This window comes from Stegastes partitus, unplaced genomic scaffold (assembly GCF_000690725.1).
Source record: "Stegastes partitus isolate 25-593 unplaced genomic scaffold, Stegastes_partitus-1.0.2 Scaffold273, whole genome shotgun sequence".
Lineage (NCBI taxonomy): Eukaryota > Metazoa > Chordata > Actinopteri > Pomacentridae > Stegastes > Stegastes partitus.
Genome location: NW_007578004.1, coordinates 370,323 through 396,212, shown reverse-complemented (window position 1 = coordinate 396,212; position 25,890 = coordinate 370,323). Strand labels below are relative to the sequence as shown.

Sequence of the window (25,890 nt, the reverse complement as noted above, 5' to 3'; positions counted from 1 at the left end):
TCAAATAACCTGATTGTTCTAAATTAATGTGCTGACTCAAACGGTAGTTGGTAACCGTGGCAACAGAAACTCAGAACATACGTTAATATACGTTATTTCAGTTTATTTATCACAAGGGCAAGACAGCATCATCCTCTGGACACACACAAGCGGTAAGAGGTGCACTTGCCCTCACGTTAAGCAATCATCTCACTTCCCTCCACTTAGGCCTAATATAACAGCTGCGGCCGACCGGTTACCTTGGCAACGCGTCACAACGAGAGACATGAAATAGTCCGCTCAGCCGCTTGTTGTGGAAAACTTACGATTTNAATAGTCTTTTTCTCTGACTTAAAAAGTTAAAAATTTCTTTCTTGCATTGTTGCGGCTACAAAAGGTTTAAATTGAACCAATTCTCTGACAAAGTTAATTCACAGCCTGGTCAGTGGGGTTTAAAGGTCAATAACCAGTGACTAAAAGTTCACCTTAAAAAGCAGCTTGATTCAAATATACACTGCAACGTCTAGCCTTTGGGGATTATTCAAGGATTATTTTGATCTTTTTTATTGTAAATGTGCTCAATGTGCTCAGAGTTTAAATCAAGACTGATTAAAAGAATTTCTAATATAGTTGTTTGATATTTACACCATTAATACATACTCTTTCTCAATAATATCCTGTTTCTCTGCTGCCACATTTTGCACTTTAAGCATTCAAATGTAACAGGTTTGTTCAATTTTTTTTTATTTTTTTTATTTTTAATTTATATATTTTTTGGGCTTTTGCCTTTATTTAGCGCAGTGGAGAGAGACAGGAAAGGGGGGAAAAGAGTGAGGGAGAGACCTGCAGCAAAGGGTCGTGAGCGGGATTCGAACCCACAACCACTGCGTCAGGGACTGTAGCCCCTGTTCATGGGTCGCCCGCTCAACCAGGTGAGCTATACTGGCACCCAGGTTTGTTCAATTTTAATCGAGAATATGTTGTTTTATCTTTATTCGAGAATATGTTATTTAGTTTACTGAGGGAGCAAAGTGCAGTACAATGTGAATAAAGCTTCTAATTATTGATTCTGTTGTAGTGATAGCGTGTTTCGGAACAGAAACACTATTGTTTAAAAAAAATAATAATTAATTGAATCTAATAAAATATATGGTGCGTTTACAATTCTCAGCATATCAAATGGTGGTCAAAGACTCTTGAATTTCCACACAAAGAGCCAGAAATAACACCGTGTGGCTTCAAACCCATTTTATTATGACAAATGTACAAGATCAGATTCATAAGAAATAACAGTAAAGTTAACAAAAATGTAAGGAGCAGACAAAACACCAACAACCAGTCTACTAGGACCTATACACAGTGGACAGGGTGTCTTTCCTCCCAGATTCATCATGAGGTAAATAGGAAACTCTGTTAACACTTCAGTCATTGGCACCGACTTTGTCCTCGAACCCCATCGCAGCATTTATTTCTCTCTTCGTTCCTACGCAGGTCTTGCTACTGGTTATTTCATAACCGTGAGATACATATGAACACATTCTCCTCGCCTCTGTGGAGAATATAAACAGGGTTACATACAGCACAGACGCTCCTCGACCCACCAGAAAACACACCTCTAGTACATTTGTAAAATTGGGTTTGCTATATTCTGTCCGACTAATCTAAAAGCTAAATATCGTGTATAGAAGCCTGCGGTGTGCGCACTGCAAGCAGCACATATAGGGTTTTTGTGTTGGAAGTCTTGTTCGGGCCGTGGCCAGTATCAAAAACGGTATGATAAATAGAGTGGTTTATCCTCTGTGAAGACCATGCTGAGACTAATTTACAAAATATTTTACAAACAGGCTTCTTCTCTTTCAACTGTCCTAAATTATTTTCTACGATAACGCCCCCCGGAACTTCTGCAACATGCCTTTAGTAGGTCAGCGCATGCTTACCAATGCAGTTTGACTGCAAGTGATGCTGCGGAGTCTCCTTTAGCCCCTTCAGCACCAACAGGTGAGGAGAGCTCCTCAAAACATGCCAAAGTTTTCTGATTTTGTTACAAAAACTGTTGTGCCAATATCACTTCCCTACAAAAGAAAACTATTAGAAACTCGTGCAATCCCAAAGAATTGCCCGATATATTTTTCCATGATTAAAAAAATGCCTCTAAATATATTACAGCAAAAACTACAGATATACACACAAACTGGTTCCAGCAGAGGTCAGTGAAGTCATTGGTTTGTTTTTCCTCCCCCCCCACCCCACACAATTTTTTGTAGAATCTTGATCTGGCTGAGGTCCAGCAACAACTCGACCCGAACATCAGCTCAAGATTATAAACACAGAGACGTACGCAGGAAGTAGAATAAGAAACAAATTTAAAAAAAAAAAAAAAAAAGGGTTTGTTTTGGAGCTGAGTGTTATTTTAGTCAATAAAAGCCAGCAGTCTGCAGGTGTTCAACCTTCGATGAATTTACAAAGAAAATAAGACACTTTACATTTTGCTCTAAGAGACGACGACAACAACAAATAAAGGTTTAGATATACAAAGAAATACATCATTATTAAAATCAAAATCACAAGGTAACATAAATGTAAGAAGACACTAGACTAGATCTTGAGATTAAGAGGTTTTGATTTTGTTTCTTCTGACAAACTAAAAAGTGAGATTTTTACCACTGATGCTGATGGCAACGCACAAAGTTAAAATAGTTATGTATGTATGTATACAATATACAAAAGCTACTCTATCATTCAGCAAAGAAAGGAAGGGAAGGACTGACAGGTTGGTCACATATATACATTCACACCTTCATACAACGCAAGGGGTTGAATATATAGATTTAATATCAAGGGTTTAAAAAAAAAAACAAACAAAAAAACAAAAACCAGGGAATATTGCCGAAACACCAGTATCTAACCAGCTGTGATGTGTGAAATGTTAGCTTATCAAATATGAGAGAAAGAAGAACAAATAGTCTCATCAAAGGTAGAACAGATTAAGCAGATTTCTCACATCTTTAACACGAATAAAAAGATGCATCCAGCAGCCAGTTAGCTTAGCTTAGCTCAGCACAGAGACTGAAAACAGTGGAAACAGCATAAGGTAACAAATAAGATATAAAGTGTTATTTTGTGGGATTTAAAAAAACTTCATGATAGGTGGATTTTTTTTGTATGTAAAACATCACAATACTCATCAAGCCTTTCTGAAATTGCCACCACATCATGATTGCCAGATGAGGATAACCTGCTGTTGGCTGCAGCTTCATATTTGCAATAAAGACTTGGTTTCAATCCTCTCTGTCTTAAGGTGAATAATCACTTTTCCTAACATGTATTCTCAGGGAAAAAATGTTAACTGATGAACAAAAATTTATCTCAATTATGGAATGATGTTTAAAGTTCCCTTTCAATTAACGGCTTCAGATTTTCTTTCCAGATCTCTGAAGGTAAAAAACAACAAAAAAAAAAAAAAACAGATGTCAAATGAGTGACATGTTTAGAGGTGAGAGGTGGTTTGGCAGTGGAGCTGGATGTTGATGATGATGGTTTGAGGGTTCTTATTACCGGACAAATGAGAGACGATATGTTAGTGCCTTTATTGGTTCCACAATCCCACAGGGACAGACTGAAGACTGGGATCCAGTTCCTGCTGTTGGTGCCGAGAATCAAGCTCCGGATGACACGAGTAAAAAGGACGACGTGGAAGGTGTTGGCAGGGGGGGGGGGAATAATAAAGTTAAGCAATATAAAAATACAATACCACAAAAAAAAAAAAAGAAACAGTACACTGTTTTGTTTTTACAATTGTTCGTTATTGCAGACGTAGTCCACGAGGTCTGTGACTCCTAACAGGTCGTCTTCGTCATCGTCCTGCGCCGCCATGTCCTGGCTGACCAGCCCGTTTGGTGCTATGACGGCGGTTGGTGTGGTACTGGTGTTTTTGGGCGCCTCCACATGTGGGATGATGCCTGGAGCGGCGGCAGCAGGCCGGCTGATGAGGCCCTCGAGGCTCTTAATCGGGCTCTGTCCATTGGTGGGTGGCAGCTCCGCCAGATTGCAGTCCAGTGGGTTTGTTCCCTTTGACTCCTCCTCAGCTTTCTTCTCCTTCGGTTTCTCCTCTGGCTCGTCGTCGTCATCATCGTCTGAGTCGATGCGGTTCACCCGTTTGCGGATCGGGCGGTCCTCCTCCGAAGATTCGTCTGAGTCGTTGTCCGAGTCGTCCTCCTCAGACGCTCTCCTGCGCTTTAACGCGAGACGTCTGCGCCGCTGCCGGGAATCTTCCTCCGAGGAGTCGGCTCTTCTTTTCAGCCTCCGATCCCTCGGCTCCTCCTCAGAGTCTCTGGAGAAACTCGCTGGGAAAAGAAAACAAGTGACTTGAGCTGCTGGTCATTCTGCTGTCATCATACATTTATAATATACAACTGTTACGTCTTGCTCTGCCAAGCTCAAAAAATAATTTTTATTAAATCTTCATATCTGAGACTTGAGCTCAGATTTCAGAGAAGGCAACTTATTTCTCTGGCAGAGCAGAAACTTTCTGTATCTGTCCAGTAGGGCATACTTATAGGGTGATATACATAAAAATCTGATTCAAACAAATGGATAAAATAGGTTCATAGAAAGGTAATATATTGTACAACTTTAATGTCAAATGATGACCTTTTCGAGAAAACTAATTGATCCTGAGAACAATGTTTACAACAACAATGACGATTCATTTTTGTCAGGAGTGTTTTGGTGTAGCTGTCCACGGTGCTGTAAAGGTTCACAATTGATAAAAACTGATATTCTGTCTGAAAAACTTATCTAACAGCTGAACATCGAACATGTGGTTCAACAGAGCTGAGGTGAAGTGAAGTGAGAGCAGCTTCTGGTTCTTTAGTTTGCTTTTCCATTTCAGAAATAGCTCTTTACAACTTTGTCTGCACTTCTGTTTACTAAAGAACTGTCTTATAGTTTTCCGTTTCAAACAATGTCTGCTCTGTTTCCTCCTTGTATTTTTTTATGTCTTATATTTATTTGTTTTATGATGTTTAGCTAAATTTGTTATTGATCTACTTTCCTATTTTGCTCCTGTAACGCAAGATTTTTTCAAAATTTTAAATAAATGTAAACATTTCCAGGTCTTTAATGAAGCTAAACACAGACACCTGATTGGACTCTCCTGGACAATCTAACAATATTATAGGATTATGTTGTGGCGACCAGAGTTAAATATTTCAAAATTGTTTCAGAGGAATTGTATTGTTGCCCTTCGCTTTGACAGAGTGAACAGGTATTAATATTTAGATGTGTGAGATTTATGCTGTGCTACGGAGAAGAGACACTCAAAAGCATTAAATCTGAAAATCAGGGAATTGAAAATGTTGTTGTTGAGCAAATGTGGTGCCACAAAATTGTATCAAAACTATTTTAATGTGATTCAAGCTGCATATTCTGTCTGTAGTTTTCCTGATGTGATCTTTAGAGACACAAACATCATAATTTCGCCAACAACTTTAACGTACGCAAGCTTGTACCTTTGACTTTGTGTGTGTGTCTGTGTGTGTATAAAATGGTGTTGTGTAAAACAGTTGTTAATCTAGGCCACTAAAGTGCGACAAGTGTGGGATTTTTACTTCCTCACTGTGTGACTGGCAAAAATAATTTCTTCTACTTTACCTCCATACATCTCGATGATAACTGTACATTATTATTATCTCGAGCACAGATGCATTGAGACAAAGGTAAAGCTCTGAGCTACACGCAACTTTTTAAGGCTTTGGGTGAGCAGTGTGTGTGTTTCTGACTGACCTTCGCTTTCCGAGCTGTCCTGAGGACGTCTGATTTTCATTTTGGCCCGGTTGGTTTCTGCCTGAGAGCCTTCAGACTCGGACGTCTCGCAGTAGTTCACCTTCTTCTTCTGGCTCCGTCGAGATCGCCGTCGACTCATATCCAGATCACTGTCGCTGAACTCGCTGGAGCCTTCAGTCACTGGATGCAAAAACATAACAGCAGGTTACAAACATGAGAATAATATCTGTCAGCTTCAATCACGAAATTAGTTTTACAGGTCAACATGAAAACTCTCAGACTGGAACGTTTAACAGATAATATTGTGTTAAGACACTTAAAATGTATTATTTAGACTTTTCACAGACGATTCATGGAAAATACTTACTTCAGTGTTCATGAAGACTTGACACACCTCCGAAATAAAGTGTCAAACAAAACAGCTAAAACTACTGATTATTTATACGATTAATTTATCTGCACATTAACTCCTCAATTAAAGAATTGGTCTACAAAATGTCAGAAAACTGTATTTAGAAATGGCAACTACAAATACCATTAAAGAAAGACGATGTCTTCAAGCAGCAGCTTCTCTTGCAAGACTGACGGTTGATTTTATTTCTAATGATTTATGTATTAACTGTAGATGAAGCCATATTTAAGGTTTGAATTTTTTTTAGGTTTAAACCACAACTCTCTAAAACCCCAAACCTACAGGCATATTTTAAAAAACTTCTAAAAAATATAATATTAAAATATAACAAACAGGAAAATTCAGTTTATCAGCCAAAAAGGGCAAAAATCATCACATTTTCAACTTTTCTACGACCACTGACCTAAAGCTTGACATTCTGTTCTTTTGAGAAAATTTACCAAATTTAAGCTTAAAATCACTACATGGTATAAGTAAAATATGCCAAAAAGAAACAGTTTGCACTAGATAAAATGAGGGGGAAAAAATAAAATAAAATTCTGCACTCTTCATGGCTCAGCTGTGGCCAAAATTACAAGTTAAAAATGTAAATAGTAAAATATCTATAGTATACACAGCATCAACACCTTTGGGCACTTCCAAAAATGTTGAATGTGTTAATATTTAAATTTCTGCAAAATAAATGAACAAAGAGTTAGAGTTTCTAGCTGATAAATGCTGTAATTTCAGCAACATGCCTTTCAAATCTATATTAAGAGTTAAAGCTCACAGAAAGACATCTATCTGGCTTCAAAATAACCAGAGTACAACCTCTTTTGTGTTACCAGAAAAGTACAACAGAGAAAGGAGAGTATTGACAGCATAAAAACAGGAGAAGGCACTGGCTACCACAATCTTTATACCTATTTCATCTTCTTCGTCGTCTTCATCTGTCTCCTCTTCCTCATCATCCGAGTACCCTCTCGGTCTTCTGCGCTTTCTGGAGCTTCGCCTGCGTTTCGGTGGCTTCCTGGTCCGCGAGGAAGCAAGACGTCGGCTGCTGCTGTTGCTGCCAAAGTCGCTGTCATTGCCGTTGGACTCTGCCTCTGTTTCAGCTTCTGATTCGTTTTCCGATACGACAAATTCCTCTTCTGAACTGCAACCAAACAAAACAAAAATGAGAGCGTTTAGTATCCAGTCAACCAAACTCTTCTGTACTTAGATACTGGATTGGTGACAAAGTGTACCTTTCACTGAGGCGAAACTCTTCCTCGCTTTCCTCCTCGTCCACGGTGCTGTCGCTGTCCAGGTCATTGAGTCGCCGGCGTTTCTTCTTGCGCTGACTGATGCTGGGTCGAGGCGGCCGGCCGTTCTCTTTGCCCTCCTCTCCATGGAGGATGGTGGACATGTCCTTCCCTCTGTGGCCTGTGATGTTGGCCATGTCTTTACCTCGACCAGCTCCTGTGAAATAAACAACATCCCTTATAATCATGTTACATATTCAGATGTTTTCAATCACATCTGGGGGCATTTCACAAGTTTAATTTGTAAAAAATCTAAGCAGAAAAACAACATGTTGCATTTTCATATGAAGATAAGAGCTGGACTTCTTCCATCTAGCTTTTATGCTTTAAACAGACAAGATGTAGTGTGTTAAATAAATGTTAGACGTGCTGGTTTGCAGGTTTTGGTATCAATCTTCAGGGAAAAGTAATCAAATTTTCCAAAACATTGTGCGTGTGTTTTAACCCTCTGAACCCCAAATCCTGCCAGCAGCTTTGAAAGGAATCTTATATTAAAAAACAAATAAAATCTCCAAAATTACAGAATTTATCATAGCCAGAAAATGCAAAGAATTTTCTACCAACCATGAACTAATCATCTCTGACCTGCTGCTCTGTTGGAAAACTTAAATCAAGCCTAAAATTGTGATATTTAATCAAAACCATTACATTCTATAGGTCTCATTTACAAAATTGCCAAAAATAAGCAGTTTGTATTTTATTGTTAAAAATTGTTATTATTTTATTGTGCAGATTTTGCTAAAATCTGAAAATTCTGTGCACCTTGACATAAATTAGTGACTCTGCTGTAAACAACAGTCACATTTTCAAAAAATGAAGCACTTGACAAAATGTTGTACATGTTGATTCCACATGTTATCAATTTTTGTACAATAAATCATTCAATTTTGTGGGGGTTTTTTTATGATTAATTCTCTCATAACAGTGTCAAACTTTAAGTTTTTTGAGTTCTCTCTACTTTCAACCAGGGTTGTGTTGTTTCCATGAAGTGAACAATGATCCCACAGTGTGGAAAAATGTGATGGAGCAAAAAAAAAAAAGGAAACTGCTTGGGGTTCAGAGGGTTAATTTTCACTTTTAATGTCATGAAATCTCTTGTTCTCTTACCTCCACCCTCTGCTTCTTTGATGTCTTCCTCTATGGCCTCCTCGATCGCCTCATCGAACTCATCAAATCTAAAAAATTAAAGACAAGAAGCCCATTTCATTAGTGGCTGATCACATCCCAGTATATCATTTTCTTCCCCGCAAAGAAGGGAATTTAAACATATCTGTGCCAAACGTAGCAGTTAAATTGCTCCAGAGTGTTTCTAAGATAAAAGACAGTGCAGCATACATCATTAGCAGCAGTTGCTAACATGATGTAATAAACCTGCTGTTTGTGACAATAGTCTAAATATATAATGAGTTCTGCTAGACAAGAAGTGTTGAGGCAGTGCTGGCAAATAACTTAAATTTCAATGTAAAGTAGGGAAAAAACGTGCTGAAAAAAGTTGCTCAATTCCTTCACATGCTAATTTGCTCAAATCAAGGTCAAAGTTACTGATTCTAAATATATTTTAAGCTGCTATCACATCATCAATTTACGTTTAAATCTTTCAAAAACATCAAAAACATTAATGTTGTACAGTCTGTGGATCAGAATGGGGGGGCTGGAGCCCATGCCAGTTGACTCAGGGTGAAGGCAGGGGATACCCTGGACAGGTTGCCAGTCTATTGCAGGGCTACATTAATACCCCTTTTCCACCAAGGAGCACCAGGTGCTAGTGCCTTGCTGGTGCTAGGGCCAGTGCTTGGTTGGTTGGTTCCAATCTAAGAACTGGTTGCTTTTCCATCGGCAGGGAGCCAAGTTAGAGCCACGCCATATGTCACTGCATACGTAGCCGTTTACTGAACAACGCTCGCGTTACACGGAAGTCCACACAGGACTCCAGACTAACGTTTTTACCGATGTGACCAACTTTCTCATTTCTCACCTTGTCACAGGCAAAACATATGACTTGTTGAACATTTTCTTATCGATAAACGCTACAATTTACTGATGTTCCCTGAACGCCCCACATAGCAGGCTGCAGTAGCGGCTGTTGGTGGCTGCGGTGATCAGTGTGCGACCAAAAATGACTTTAACAAGAGTTAACTAGGGCGTTCTAATGTCAGATTTGTCCAAGATGAAACTGAGTGGTTTTTTTCTCATGCGGTCTTTTCTATGAGCGGAATGAACAGCACGTAGGTGCGCTCAATTTTTCATGAGAGGACCACAGTGTAAATACTGCAGCATACTGAAGTTATAGTAAGTAAGTCCCATTTTCCACCACTGTGGTACTGCTGGTGGGACACAGTTGTGTAAAATCTCTATGTGTCCCCAGACTCATCCCAATACATTTGTGATTGGACCGGGGACGTCCTGGCGAAAAACGACACAAATCACCGCTTGTGTGTCCCATTCATTCATCAGTCTCGGTGGTCACAATAACCCTGCCCCCAGCCCCTGAAGTAGTGGTGCTTAGCTGGTGCTTAGCTCTGGCCCACCAAAGAGCTGGTGATTACTAAGCACCAGTTTTGAGAGCCTGGGGTTGGTGCTTAGGCAGTGGAAACAAAAAACTGGTGCCAGGTCAGGCACTAGCACTGGAACCAGTTTGGTGGAAAAGGGGTAATAGAGACAGACAACCATGCACACTCACATTCACACGTATTGACAATTTAGAATCACCAATGAATCTCAACATGTTTTTTTGACTGTGTGGGAGGAAGTCGGAGAACCCGGAAAGAACGCACGCTGGACGGGGAGAACACGCAAACTCCTCACCAGGAAGCGAATGGGTGACCTTCTAGCTGCGAGGCGATGATGCTAACCATCGTGCCACCTTGCAGCCCGGTCAACAAACAATCTTTGTGTATTTAAAAAAAATAAAATAAAAAAATTCTAATTCAAATAGTTACGTTGAATACTTCAATTAAACATAATAAAAAAGAAAGAGCCTCTTTGTTTTACTGGAGTTCCTTTCATCACTCATGTTTCTGTGTAGCTGCTGAATGTTAGCTGAGTGTTTCAAACCTGTAGCTGATGTTTTTCTTCGTCCTCGTCGAACGTCGGCCCCAGCTCTTACTCCGCTTCGGTTCCTTCTTCTCTTTGATCACGATCTCCGGCTTTTCCTCTTCCACCTCCACCTGTGAGGAACGAGAGTTTGAATTAAGTTACAAACATCAACAGGCGAATGTGTTTCTGTCTCCACTAAAGACGGTACGACGTCACTGTGGACTTACGGAGGGCGTGATGATGTTCTCAACACTGATTCCAACGTAAATTAGACGCTCTTTCCTGGAGGAGATAAAACATGTTAGAAAAGCTCACAAAGACATGAACTTAATCTTAATTTAGCTTAATAAAGGCATTATGCTTTTAATTATTTGTTGTGAAAATCATTTTAAATATTTGCATTAAGTGCTGTGTTCAAATGTCGCCAACACTGCAAAGCTTTCACTGTGAACGAGCTGGAATTTAATCCACATGTACAGAGAGAACAGAACTATCATAACATGACAATATAAGAAAATCCACACTGATACCACAGAAAACTACAGCCCACAACAGCTATTCTTTTTTTGTGCTCACTATGTCTTGTAAAATGATCTTTAGAGGATTTAACAGGTCAAAGAATCCAATTTTTGCATGAAAAAAAAAAACAACCTCAAACCAAACTATTTCCCCCCTATTACTCCTCTGGGAGCCCTCAGATTTATCTTTAGACTCACTGGAGAGTCACAATCCTCCAGTTGGGAATCACTGGTCTAATAAAATAAATAAAAAATACCAGTAGAACAACAAACTGTTCCTTAAAAAAAAAAAAGCCAGGCCTCGCACAAACTTTCGCACCTCCTCTCAGCTCGTTCCTTCTTCTTCAAAGCAGCGTCCAGGTTTTGGAGCTGCTCTTCCAGCTTGTCGCAAAGTTGCTTCTGCAGAGGGAATTAATAAAACATTTGAGCTTCGTTCACATTTCATTTAGCTTATTTTATCTTGAACTTTCGGCGCTGTGACAGGTACATACATGCTGGCAGGGTGGACAGAACCATTCGCCATCGGGGATGATCATGAGGGGAGGCCTGAGGCAGGCTGTGTGATAGCCGCTGTCGCACGAATCGCACAACAAGATCTGGAAGAGACGCAGATGGATGTTAAATCCAACACTGCAGTTAGCAAAACTGAAAACAAACATTTACATAGATTCATGTTTCATGGTTTCCAAGACTATCCTTTAAAGAAATCAACATGTTTGTAAGGCTTTGTTATCTGCACATTGTATTGTAGGTTTAAGATTACGCGGACAAAGTATTTCTCTCATCTTTATAACTTTAAAAACAAAACCAAGTGGCTGTGCCACGACAACAGATGTAAATTATTTACATTGATTAGTTAGTTAATATACGCAATTTCTTGTGAACAAATATAGAGCTGTAGTCTGCAGGTCAACTAGCTGGTTGATATGCTCTCATATGACCAAATTTAAAGGTTTAATATTTTATTTTTGGCAGTGAACAGACTACCTGTCAACACAACTGTGTTTTCTTACTTTTGAACTAATGCAGACTGTGTTCGATCTATTATTTAATGCTTACCCTAAAATCAGCTCCAAACTAATTAACACCATGTCAAAGAAGTTGATTGTGTGGCTGCATTTTGTTAAAACGAATGGCCAAACAAATTTTTTCTGCTAACTTGTCTGTGTTAGATTCCTCAACAGCTTTTATGTTGGGTTCACCAGCTGATATAGTTTTGTTTTAGGAAATCATATTAATATAGGAAGGTGCACAGACTCCGTTTTCACTTCAGTACAAAATATTTAGGTGAAATTATTTAATATGTTGCAAACACTAGCTTTATTTCTAATTCATTTAGGCTGATACGGTTTAGCTGATTTACTTGATCTAGCAGTAACAGGCAGGTTTTTTCCCCTGCACTCAAACAGATTGGTTAGTAGCTACCATTTTAGTCCACCAAGATTTTCTTTAGTTGACTTCAGCCTCTAAGTCTCAGTCTCTCAGAGTTTTAAGCTCCATGTTTGGGTATTTTTCTACTGAAATGCACCCTGAGAGTCCCACCTCAAAGTTTTTTTGTACACAAGCTTGTACTCTTCATCAAAGAGTCAGATGTTTCCTCACACAGCTATTTATCTTTTCTCTCGTTACTTCATTTAGGGGATTTTCATGTCCATCCAAGCCGTGGACGTCCTCCAACGGTGAGTCACCTAATTTTATTTATGGAGAAAATGAACCAGACTTTCACTTTTTTTTTTTAAAGCAAAATTAGTGGAGCCCAAAATAGCTCCTTCCTGCTCGCCAAAAGTGTCACTCTGTGTAAAACAAAATCTACTTTGGATTCCAAGTGAAATCACTGGTTCAGTCCTGTTTTTCCAAAGCAAAAGTCTGACCTTTCTTTCTGCCTAATGATTTGGAAACTGACAACTCAGCAGCTTTGTTCACTTTAACTCTGCAACAAAGCTATGAAAACTTTGTCACGCATTATGTTTAGTTTAGCTTCCTTTAGTTTTAAAGTTTTCTCTTGATTTACAAGACGTTACTTATCTAGCTGGAGTTGTTGAGCCATTTAACCACTAGGAGGAGCCTCAGGACTCCAAAATCCAGTCCAAAACTCAAAAACAGCCTCCAGCAGAGCTTCAGCGAAGCCAAATCAGTTCATGACTTTAAAAACTTAACAAGACTTGAATAATACATCTATTTTTCCTTGCTGTGAATGTTGTCTTATGTCTTTTTTTTAAATTTTTTTTTTTAAATCTCTTTCTTCATACTGTAGAGAAATCAGTCTCTTCTGCTTTTGTGAAAAGCTATGAAAGTTAATTGTTAATTCATTCAAGTCTAAACGCAGGTTGGTTCGGTTGTGAGACCCACCAGCTCTGGGTGATTTGGAAGACCGCAGTGTTTGCAGGGGTCGTCATTTGGAGGTAGATCGTCGTCCGTAGATGTCGAGGAGTCCGAGCTTCGTCTCTCTTGGTTCCGGTTCCGCCTCTTCCTGCTCCGCTCGACCTTGTAGTCTTCGTCGCTGTCGTCCTCCTCCTCGCTCTCCTCGTCATCGCTGGACTCCTCGTCACTGTTGTCATCCTCATCCTCGGAATCTTTCTTTTTGCGGCGCGTTCGCGTGTTGGACCACCGAATCTTCCGCCTTTTTCTCCCCTGAAAACAAGACAAACGTGAGAAAAGCTAAAACACGGCTGCACGATCTGGCACTGAAGAAACATCTAAGCAGGTAATCGGTCTTACCTTGGGCTTTGTCTGACCCTCCTGATCTGTCTTTTTCTCTCTTGGCTTTTTCTGAACAGTCTTCACCACCTCCTCCTCTTCTTCCTCCTCCTCTTCATCTTTTACTTTCTCACCCTTGTCGTTGTTGTCGTCCTGCTTCTGAGACGGAGGAGCGGCCTGCAGCTTCTCCATCTTCTTGTCCTGGATCTCTACTGCCTTTGGTGTGGGTCTTGAGATCCTCGGTGACCTTCGAAGAGACCTCCCCGTGTTCGTATCGGACTCAGAGTCTCCTTGTCGCTCTTCTCTCTGGAGCTCAACTTTCCGTCGATGAGCTGGAGGTTTGCTTCTCCGACGGGTAACTTCCTCCTTATTATCGACGTGAGCTTCTCCACCGTTCGCTACCTCTTTTTTTGTTTTCGCAGAGTCCCCCTCCTTGCTGTTCTCTTTACTGTCCTTGTCTGTGGGTGTATCTGTGGCTGGATCTTTGCCAGGGGGGTTTTCGGTTTCTGTTGAGGACCCAGCATCTTTGCTCATGTTTTGGTCTCCAGATTCTTCCATTGTGGTCGAGGTTTTACTCTCTGTCTGAGCTTGTTTCTCCTCCTCTGTTTTTTCAATTTCTGAGAGTTTATCTGTTGTGGAATCCCTTTTATTTCCTTTGTCGTTTGAAAGCTTTTCATTGTCCGTGTCCTTTTCACTTTCCTTGTCAGCAACCTTTTTACTTTCTAACAATGGATGCTTTGCCTCTGTTTTTTTAGGCTCTTCCTCAGACGCTTTCTTTTGCTCTATCTCGAGTCTTTCAAGTTCTTTATCAGTTTCTTCAGAGACATTTGTCTTCTCAACAGGGCTGCTTGGTTTATTGCTCCCTTCAGATGGTTCCTCCATCGTCTTCTGTGCAACAGACTTTGTCTCAGTTTTATCATCCTCTTGTGGCTTTGTCTGATCGTGTTTAACGCCTGATGTCTCTGCTGCCACAGGCCCAGACTCAGAGTCGCTTATCTTGGTGACATCGTGTATCGTGCTGTCTTCGCAGTTGACAGCTTCCTTTACGTCTTCTGGCTTTTCCGTCTTTGTCTCGCATGCTTCACTGGCTTTCTCCGGAGTCACCACTGCATCTTTGATGCTGTCCTGCTTCTCTGCAAGTTTACATGTTTTGGATTTGTCAGTCTTTTCAATAACAGGAGGCTCCACACGCGCCTTAGTTTTGGCTGTTTCTTCTGATTTCTCACTGATTATTGGTTTGTTTGTTTTTTTAATGACAGATGTTGATACGGTATTTTCAGAGTCAGCAGATTTCTCTGCAGGATCTTTGTCTGCAGACTGTTTCTCTGTTGTTTTAATGTCTTCTTGTTTCTCTTTTAACGCAGACAAAGATCCTGCAGATTTCTCTGCAGGATCTTTGTCTGCAGATTGTTTCTCTGTTGTTTTAATGTCTTCTTGTTTCTCTTTTAACGCAGACTCTTCTGATTTCTCAACATTTGCCTCAGATGCCCCCGTTTCTTTAGCGTCACTCGTTTCTTTTTCTGTTACATCTTCTGCTGTCTTTGCTTTTTTAGTCTGGCTTGCCTCAGATGTGTCCATGTCCACACAGTCTGTCTTTTCCTCTGACTTTTCTGAATCTTTTGACTCCGCTTCTTTGGGTCTGACTTCATGATTTAAATTTAGGCTCTCTGACTCATCAGCTGTTAATGTTTTATCACCTTCCTTTAACGTGTTGTTCGCTGTACAAGATTCCTTTGTGTCTGCTGGTTTGGATTCTTTGACTTTCTCATGATCTTCGTGATTAGAGGATTTCTCTAGTGCATTATTTATGTCTTTAGGTAAAGGTGGCGGTGGTGTCAGTGGCGGGTCTGTCGGTGGCGGTGGAGACTTGTGTGCTTCCCTCTTTTCTGTTTCTTTTTCTGCCAGCACATCTTGAGGCGTCTTCTCCACGTCCACTTGTTGTAATGCGACTTTCTCGCTGTCCTTTTCTGCACTGCAGGCCTCATCCTTTTTGTCTTTCCGGTCGTCTTTTTCTGTAGCCGGAGCCTCGTTTTCTGTGGCGTCTACAGTTTTACCTATAGCTGCTTCAGTCGTTGGCTCTTTGTCGACGACGGCGTCTTTTAGTGACTCGGACGAAGGCTGAACTTCACCATTAACATGATCATTTACCGTCTGAACTTTCTTTGTCTGTTCAGGAGTCAACTCAGCTTTAGGAGCCTCCTTGAGATTAGAAACTGCTGGATTTTGCACTATGATGGAGCTATTTTTCTCAAAGTCTTCACTAAACTTCATTCCCCTTTTCTTAAGAGGGATTTTGGCCTGCTGGTCGTTCTTCATGGCCTGTTGGATCTCCTCTGCGGTATTCTTCTTTGCCTCCTCTCCTTTCTCTGCCTTTACTGATAAACTCGACGCCTCAGAAGCCGGTGTTGGTTCACTTGTGCTTGATTTAGTGTCCGTCACCTCCATCGGCTCCTCTTTGATGTTCAGGGCTTTTTTACTGATGTCTTCTGAGTGGAGTTCTGCCTCAGTTTTGCCTTCGATGATGCCATTCAGTGAAGATTTTGTCTCAGAGACTTCTGACTTTAGGTTATCATTCTGTGTTACTTTTTCATTGTTCTCTGTCTTTGGGGAGACGGCCTTGCTAGAGTCCTTGCTGTCTTCGTCTGATGTGTCGTCTGCCTTTTTAGCATCACCTGCAACATAAAGATGATATAAGGTTGGGCAATATGGTGAACTCTCTCTCTGGTTGCTGATTTAACTCCTAAAAACTCATCTGTTTATAAAAGTTTTCTTCCAAGAAAACAATCCTTTCCTGCCTCAAATTGCCTTAGATATAACTCCACAGAGTTGCTTAAAAATAAAAGTACCAACTTACAATATAAACAAATAAAATACTTAAATGTAAACACAAAAGAAGTTTTACATTAATATCAATCTGTAAAGAAGCAAGGCAAAAGTTTAACCTTCTCCTTTTTCTTTGTCCTCCTCACCATCGGGTTTGTTTTCCTGTTCTTGGTCTTTCTTTTTCAACAGCTCGGGGTCGATTTGTGTCTTCAGCAGAGCAACAACCTCAGCCAAGTCGTTTCTGTCTCTACGGGGAGGGAGGAAAACACGACCGCTGCCTTTTCAGAATGAATAACACAGCGTACCTAATTCCAATGAGAGCATTAGCATTTAAATTTCATCTCACAGCATCTCTCTTCCGACAACTTACTTGACGATGCACTTCCATGATGACCCGTCCAAGTCGTCCTGCTCCTCAGTGTAAACCCGAACGTTGTTGTCTTGGTCCAGTTGAAACCAATACATCTGTCCGTCTTTGTCGCGCCCGATCGGCTGCAGACGCATTTTATCTGGGTCCTCATCGTTGATGGCAGTTTTGAACTTTACGTTTTCATCAAACTGACACTCGCACAAATACTGGAGGAAGAAAAAAAGACACAAAATGTTTATTAATGCGAAAAGAAGAATCATTTATACAGCAGCATTCAGACAGGAGGCCATTCAACAGAAATAGAGCATAAAAACAGACAAAACAAGCAAAAAAAAAAATTAAAATATTGAAAATAAGTTGCACATTTAATCAATTAGAATATTTTAAACTGGCCGTTTTAGAGGATCTCAAGTACTCAGGGAGCAACACTAAATGGTGCTTCACCTTGTTTGGGCCCAGATGACTGATTTATATCTTACAAGGAAATCAGAGATTTATTTAGACCATTGAAAGCTTTATAGACGAGCAGTGGGATTGTAAAATCTGTCATTTGGCACACAGGATTAGTAGAGTGCAGCCCATTTTGCAGAAATTCAAAAGTTTTCCTTCATCTTGAAATAGAAATCCTTTAAACGTTGCTCTGTTTTTGAAGCTGATGCTAGATTTTGTATATTTCTTTATAGATTTCACAGGAAATTTTCAATGTCAGCACTGGCTTTTATTCTTTCTTCTCTGGTGCCAAAAGTAGTTATGTCAGTTTTGTCTGTGTTCAGTTGTAGGCCGGACAATGAGTCACAGAGAAACATGTTCAGTGACAAGAAAGTCCTGCAACAGATAGTCTGGACCCATCAGAGCTGTGATCTCAACATGATGGTGTCATTGTGGATCACGTGAAGACACACTGAGATTAAATCAACAGAAAAACTGTGGCAAGAACTCCAAGATGCTAATCAATGTACCTGACAAGCACCTGAAAAAAACTGGTTACTGTATTTTTTTTGCTCCATTGTGGGATTTGAGGGAATTTTATTGTACACACATCACATATGACAGGATGCATAGTGTACTTAATAGTAAAGCAAATTTAATTCAGGCAGCATTAATGTTATTAGTTACACCTGATAAAACATGTCAGCATGTTTTTGTCTACTGTAACACCAGCGCTGCTTCTTCTAAACTCCATTTAAAATTTTTTGTTTGAAGCCAACATTGAAAAAAGACAACAATTAAGAGAAGGGGATCAACCTGCCGCCTAGCTCAGCTTCTAGCCGTTAGCGTAGCCTTAGTCAATCTGAAAGTAGCTAATGTCCTAATTTGTGATCTTTGCAGGTTGTGCCTCTGCTAGAGAGACATGTCTAGCAGTTAGAGCAGATTTCTAAGCTTCATCTTTCTTTAGCATGATGCTATGGCGCTCCAGGCAGCAAACCTGTAGCCCTGTCAGCAAAACAGTTGCACTGACTCCAACTAGTGAATTATCCTGGCATTTTTAGTAACGGGGAAACAGGGCGTGTTGGTGGAAGATTGCAGTGTTTGTTGCAACTTCAGTAATATCTTCTGCCTCACACCGCTAATTCACAGGAGCTGCTTCAGTCTGTTTATGTGCTTATCTGTCCCTGTCTGTAAACAGCAGCTTTTAGTGTTGATTGTCTGTTACTGGTAACGTGTAACCAGTCAGACATTGCCTGAGACCACAAAGTCACTACGGGGAGAGGCGGCTGCATCAGAGCCAAAGATGTGCATGTAATTTATTTTATCAATAATCTGCTAATAGAAAAATGCTGAACGTTGGCTCCAATAAGTGTTCAATCTTTGGTTAAGAAGGCAGACAAAATCAGACTGTCGTTCTGACAGCAGCATTAAAAACCAGCTACTCACTTTAAGTATCCCGGTCTTGCACTCCACTGTCAACTCCTTGTATCCATTTTGTTCGAGTTCCCATGCCCAAGTCGTGTTGAACTCTTGGCACACCTGCAAGGCAAACAGTCTTAATGTGGAGAGACTGTGCGCAGTTTCAGTGCAAGAAAAAGTCTTCAAAACAAGTTTTAAAGTGAGAATATTGAAAATGGGTGTTTTAAGCTTGTGTCGTCTTCCCAAAATAAATGAAAGCCACTTTAAAACCAGTACAACATTTGAACTAGGTTGTTTTTGGTCCTAAATGTTGCCAAAAATAACTGATTCAACAGTTTTAATGGAAATAAATTTAAAAAGACAAGTATCATTGTACTGCTTATATAAACACACTTGCGTATAAACATAAAAATTATACCCATTTACCTTGACTAGATACTTCTCCCATCTGTCTGCTGACACCGACTTGCCAATTTTCCTCAGCAACTTGACGTGAAGATCAACCAGCAGCTTTGGAACTGAGGAGACAAAAACAAACTGGTTACTGTCCAAATCTCATTTTAGACGTCACCTGGCGTCTGTCGAACAGAGTTTAACAGAAATGTACAGCAAAAAAAACATGACCGACATCAGCATCAGCAGTTAGTGATAAATTTATTTCGTTTGGAAAAAAGAATTGATCGTTTTCTCTACAAAATGTCACAAAAATTGTGAAAATACTGGCAACATTTTCCCACATACATCTCGGACCGTCTTGTCTGTTTGACCAACAGTCCAAAATCCAAAAACAGTCAGTTCAGTATCACATGTGACAAAGAAAAGCATTATGGCTTTAAAAGTGACCCAGGTTATTATTTAGCTGTCAAACTTCCGACTAATTGTTGCAGCTCTACAATGTTTGAGGTTGCAGTTATCACGACTTTGACCCGAGCTCAGAAATACTCCACATTTTGCTGCTGTGTAACATTTTCAAAGGCTTTGTTTGCCTACCAGAGCATCTACAAACATGGACAAACACAAAACTGCAAAAACCGTCTTGCTATTTTATGATTTTCGATTTATAAATCAGTGAGCTCACTTGAATTTTGCAGCCTGTAGTAACTTATTTCTGGACATAAATGTAGGTTCCTGAAACTGTTACGCTAACGCGGTCATGAAGCAAACTAGCTGATGACTCTTATCATTTCTATTGAGATTTGATGTTCAGTAGCGGTGATGGACGATGAACTCATTCTCCACTTTCACATTTTCTCACTTTTCTGACAAATTTCTTCTCACTGGTGACGTCAGCTTTGACTTTACTTGTTTTAAACCTGTTGCTTCACAGATGTTTGTATTCACAAATTTGTCCTCTTGATCCAAGATGCAACTCCCAGCTGCTGGGAACAATAAAAATCTTTTCATGTGGGGAAAACCAAAGTCTCAATCTAATTTTTTCAGACTGACCTTAGCAAAACAGACCAGAGTAGTTGGTGGAAATATTAGATTTAAGTGAATGTATTTCCTTCCCTGTGAACACATTATTATTGCAAACAGAGAGAAGACATCTGGGAGACTGTGAGGATCATTTTAAATACACAACATGCTACTGGATAGCAGGGTAATTTTGTTGTTTTTCTTTATACTGAAATGTGTATGTGCAGGGGTATAAAGTACATAACTTTGAGTTCACACAGGAGATACTGAGACAAAAAACTGGGATATGATGTATATATTTTGAAATACTCAAACAAGACAACACAAAAAACAATGAAAGTGTGCATATAAACATACTGGTCCCCGTTACACCACTGAAAAATAAAAATATTCACTTGTGTAAACGTGACGCTTCAGAGATCTTTATCTTCTGTGCGTAATGTAATTGATAATTTCATCTAAATCAGTCACTGTGGGAGAACTTCAATACCTGAGAAAATTTAGATTCTGTTCTTTGGATACACTAAAAATAATCATCACAAAAACAAACAATTGGCACAGCTACATACAGATAAAATTCTGGAAGAAGAAAAATGCTTCTTTCTTTTTGACAACAGACAAAAAAAATATGTACAAAAAAGGACTCTCTTATCAGATAAAATAAACCAGGTTTTTCCAGGCTCAGAATAGACCGAGGGGGGTGACGACATTCGACAATAATCACTGTCGGTCCAATGAGTCTGGATTACTTTATTTGACATTTCTGACCAATTGATAAACCAAAATGTCTCTTATGTTCAAGTAAATGAAGCCCCAACTATCAAAACAGGTTAAAAATTGAACAGCTATTTATATTCTCAACATTTATCCATTTGGTGCTGGTGATTTTCCTTTGGGGCGACTAAAACCTGTTTGAGCTGCACTAAATATCCCTCAATGAAGGAAAAACCCTGCTTTAGTCTAGAGTACAACAACAACAACCACCAACCAGGCTGAAAGTTCCAAATAATTACTTAGAAATCACTTTGACCGAAATCGGTCACTCTGTGAGAACTGTAATAGATGAGAAAGGTGTGATTTTGTTGTTGTAAAACACCAAAATAAACATCCTGAAAACAAACGATTCACATGACAACATTTAGACACCAGGGTTTTTCCTGCATAGAGGACTTTTTGTAAACCGTTTGGTTAACTGGGGTTTCAGTTACTTGAGAATAATAGATATTTTTGCTTATCAAATGGTCAGAAAAACAGAAAAAAATGCATAGATTTCTGTCAACTACAGTAACACAGTCTCATCGCCTTTACTGTGTGTGGACTGATCATGCTTACTGGCTCAGAATCACTACAGTAAGTGATTCTGAGCCAGGAAAAACTCTGGATTCAATTCTCGTTGAAGTTAAATAGACAGAAAAGTTTTTTTTTTTGTTGTGGGAAAAAAAGAATAAAAAGGACGTTCTTACAAGACATGAAAAACTAGTGATTTCAAAAGGAGAGGCATAAAAAGGTAACTTTAAATGACTTAAAAATTAAACACTTAACTACAATATTAATATTTAACATGAAAAATAAAGCTTGGATTAAATATAAAATATTAAAGTGCAACATATTGAATATGACAACATAAACACTAACCATTAAGTGTGCGTGAGGTGACAAGGACAAGAAAAGTCCAACAAAATACTACAAACAAAAACTGCACTTCAATTTAAATGAATACAATCAGCAAACAGCAAAGGCTGCAATTTGCGCCGTCCTCGTGTGACAGTCACGCTTTTGATTGTGTCTTGTGCGTTAATGCTCCATCACATATTTGAAATCTGTCACAGTGAATGCTGAAAAGACGCTTAACTTTCAAATATTATATCACAAATCAAATTGCAATATCTATTAGAGACAAATCCCAATTAAATACGCATCTGTGTCTGCAGAAAATATTGTTGACAGCATAAAATACAGTTGCAGGAGCTAAAAGAGAGTGTGGAAAGAGTTTGGGGTGCCGACTCATTTTTCCAGCTACCAAACAATAACTTCAGGTAAGAGCCCTCAAACATAAGTCGTCTTCAATTCCTAATTTAATCACACATCTAAACAAACAGCAGCTCAGTCTTAAATCTTGAAGTGGATCCCTGTTTTTTGTTGTTGTTGTTGTCATTTTTGCTCCATTGACATTATGTATCTGTTTTACGCAAGGTGCAATAAGGTGCTCTTACTTCGCAAAAAAATATGTACATTTGTACATATGCGAGGACGTATGTGTAATTTTTTGGTTTATTGTTGCGCTGTGTGAACAGAGTTGTAAAATGTGCACCACCGCTCAAGGTAAATTTCCATTGTGGGTCAGTAAAGTACATCTGATCAAATCTTATCTGATGTAGACTGTGGTAAAAAGCTTTAATTTTGTGTTTTACAGCAGTATGCTAATCACATTTATTGTTTACATATGTCTGCATTTACTGTGCTCTTCACTGTCTGCCAAGCATACACCGGAATGCTTCTTTTAAAAATGTATACACTTGTTATTGGTATATTCCTATAAATCAACAGAGGTCTGATATTATGTCCCATGATATTCAAAACATTTCAGATATAATACTCGTCTCAAAATTTGGAAAAAAGTAGCATTTCTCCAACATGGTCTGTGAAATTAGACTGTCTGTAGGGTCGATAAACTTAAATGAATAACCTGAAACACATGAGGTGACAACACATGTTAATGTGGGGTGACAATTAATACACACTCAATCAGGAACAGCTCGGGCGCATGCGCAAATCAACGCAACTGGAGAAAAAAAACCGTCAAGTCAACCACAATAAGCTGCACAGGCGGATGTACAACAAGTTAACATTTATACGCACGTACAAAAAGATGAATTCAAGAGGTTTGGGTAGGATTTAATGAGAAGAAACAATATAAGTGTGCATTCAGTAATTGTTGAATTTGAAATGATGCTACAAATGTGTAGTAATCTGTAGCTGAATTGTGTTTGTAGTGCTAAAATATGTTTTATTCTGAAGGTTTATGCCGTGCGTCGTCGCTGTTGCAGGTGACTTGACAGAAGCTGAGCGAACCACTACATGGCAAAATATTTTAACTGTAAATAAAGTGCACAATTGCGTGTCCGTTCCACACGTTGACATCTTTACCAACAAATTATCCAAATCCACGGCGCGTTGCGTGAAGTCTCACCACGCTGGTGGCCACACAAACACTGAACGCGCCGCACGTTTGTGTCTGTTGTTTTACAGCGGCAGATAAAGGCTGCTTGGAAAAAAATTAAGCCCAATTCAAAAGCTAAAAAGTGACAGAAAACCTCGAACGTTTCGGCTGGTTTGAGCCTGAATAATCACTTAAACGTGCGCAGAGACATTTTCCACTTCGAACGGCAGCTCCGAGACACAGTTAACTAATATTTAAGTAAACACGGAGGTTAAAAACCACACAATAACACACGACTAGCTAACATTAGCTGCTAGCGTGCTAGCACGGTACCATTCTCATTAATGCAGCGGTGAAGTCTCTCCTCCTCCCCGTCAGCAGCTGCGTGTTTTTCTGCCCTACCTGAGGAGGTGTCCTGCAGATATCTCTCCAGCTGAGGAAAAGTGAGCTCCGGTAAGTCCAACAGCGCTCCGTACCGCTCCAAGAAGGAGCAAATCACGGCGTAATTTGGACACAAACCGGGGGAAGAACTCGCCGTTGCCGCCGAAGCAGCCATCTTTTCCACAGCAGTGTCAAGCTTGCCGCGGTTACATACGCGACCTCCGGTGTTAACAAAATAAAACACTCACTGAGCTCAGCCTTCAAAGGATTTTACACCTCGAAAAGAAGATTTATCAGACTACTAATCGATTTCTATTTTAGTTACCTTAATATTTACATTTTATCTGCATTCCATCTGTGTCAAGACCGACAAATTTGATTGAAATACGTTGGTTCAGATTGATGAAATAAAATGTACACTTTAATTGTATATAAAAGAGGAAGTAAGCTTATTTATAGAAGTACCTTATCACATAGAGTTTATTTAGCAGAGTAAAATTCAATTAATTAAATAAATGCAACAAATTGTACAGACCCGTTGAATAAAGTGCACACAAATATAATACAATAATTAAACCGATTGATTAAAACAGCAGGAAAAAAACAAAATGTAAAGTATAGAATGACAGAAAAAAAAACATATCATTAAATGAATAAAAGTACAGACAACTTTAATAATGACAATTTAGACCAGATTTTATACAATAACTGGTTAATTATGAGCATTTCTGGCAAATTTATATTCAATACTAGATTAATGATTTATATTTTTTATATTATACTGCATATTATTATGCAGTAGTACTGCATATATAAATGTGAGGTAATAACATTATTTGCTGATGCATTTCAAAAATGAATATTTTATTAATAATTAAAACTGTTACATATCAAAACCTATACTAAACATTTCTTTACATTTTAGCTGTAAATCTTCTGTTTAAAGTCAGAAAAACGAGCTTTGATTACATAGGTTTCCCTTTACATGGCATTTATCAGATAAAATTCTGAATTAATCACACATTATATTGTAGTTTATTTATGCACATCATTTTTTTCTTGTTTCACACAATTATTATCACACAGTGGTGTACAGTATATATTACATGTACAAATGTGAGATTCTTATTATATTTTCAGCTAAATTTCAGTGAGAAATAATTTTACTTTTCTCTTTGTTTCACACTTCATTTTATTCTAGCACATCCAAAATATTTGCTTAAGACATAAAACATGATGTGTCTGTATTGATTAAACCAGTCAGGAGCTTGGAAAGAGGTTAAAACAAGTTCTATATTAACCAACTCTATCAATAAAGAGGGTTTTTACATTTTTATTTATCAGTACTGATAGTAAAATAATATATCACACTGACAACTGCCTTTCAGCTGCACTGCAAGTGTCTTTGAGGACACTCAGTGAGAATGTAAGACTTTATTTGTAATTAAGTGGTTTTTTTTTATTCCTGTTATTACTTTAAATGCTTGTTTGACTGCAACAATTTGATGTTGCAGTTATGCACAAAAGGTACATTGAAAATTGTTTTGTTTTAAACAAAATTTTCTTTTATTTCCAGTTTAACTGTAAGGTAATAATAATAAAAAAATAATACATTAAATGGGTAAATAAAATGTATACATTTTACTGATAGATAATGACACAACAACTATATTTTATTCCTTTTTTGGCTATATTTCCATCTTTTTTTTACTTTACTACAACAGTCACTGAAAAAACAATAAAACTAAGGTTTCCTTCCTGCTAAACTTGTGGATGTTGATTTAATGATGAGCCACAATGAGATTATTCACACACAAAAAAGATAATTTAACAAAAAAATAACGATCTCAAAGCTTAGTTAAATTGTGGGGAAAAGTAATAAAGTATAAAGTGTTCAGCCAGTAATATTTAGTGATTTGTAGTTGTTGTTTTTTTTTCTTGCTTTTTCTGTTTGACTCGATGAAACTCTTCGGAGTGAAAAAGAGGCAAATGTCCCACAATGCACCGCGGCACAGTGACCCGGATGTACTGCGGCTCCCCCTTCAAAATAAAACAGCTAAATGTGCCTTTGTTGGACCAAAAACACCGTTTTATAATAACTGACTGAAACAGTCACGTTTGTTCCGTTATTATTGTGTGACTGGATGCATTTTTTGTGTTTATTGGAGCAAACAAACAAATTA

General features: G+C 38.8%; 1 protein-coding gene across 2 annotated transcripts; it reads right to left on the bottom strand.

The window, feature by feature from the left end:
* Positions 1-1,212: 1,212 nt before the first annotated feature.
* On the bottom strand, positions 1,213-23,889 carry rsf1b.1 (remodeling and spacing factor 1b, tandem duplicate 1). 2 transcript variants are annotated; one of them, XM_008282470.1, is made up of 16 exons: positions 23,729-23,889; positions 19,177-19,268; positions 18,778-18,870; positions 16,903-17,108; positions 16,652-16,779; positions 13,731-16,381; positions 13,362-13,643; positions 11,504-11,608; positions 11,332-11,411; positions 10,722-10,776; positions 10,513-10,625; positions 8,566-8,633; positions 7,402-7,615; positions 7,078-7,310; positions 5,764-5,943; positions 1,213-4,322 (listed from the first exon to the last, which is right to left on the bottom strand). In XM_008282470.1, the coding sequence occupies exons 1-16, from the start codon at positions 23,880-23,882 to the stop codon at positions 3,769-3,771; spliced, it is 5,208 nt and encodes a 1,735-aa protein (XP_008280692.1). In that variant the 5' UTR covers positions 23,883-23,889; the 3' UTR covers positions 1,213-3,768. The 2 variants fall into 2 exon arrangements, with proteins under 2 accessions (XP_008280692.1, XP_008280693.1); XM_008282471.1 differs by having other exon boundaries at positions 16,679-16,779.
* Between the last annotated feature and the right edge of the window lie 2,001 nt (positions 23,890-25,890).

What these genes read in the sequence shown, in the direction of transcription:
- rsf1b.1 (XM_008282470.1), bottom strand. Translation starts at nt 23,882, where the DNA reads ATGGCTGCTTCGGCGGCAACGGCGAGTTCTTCCCCCGGTTTGTGTCCA. An exon ending in GGGAGAAGTATCTAGTCAAG is followed by an intron (nt 18,871 to 19,176) that starts GTAAATGGGTAT and finishes TTTGCCTTGCAG; the next exon opens with GTGTGCCAAGAGTTCAACAC. An exon ending in AGAACATCATCACGCCCTCC is followed by an intron (nt 10,626 to 10,721) that starts GTAAGTCCACAG and finishes CGTTCCTCACAG; the next exon opens with GTGGAGGTGGAAGAGGAAAA.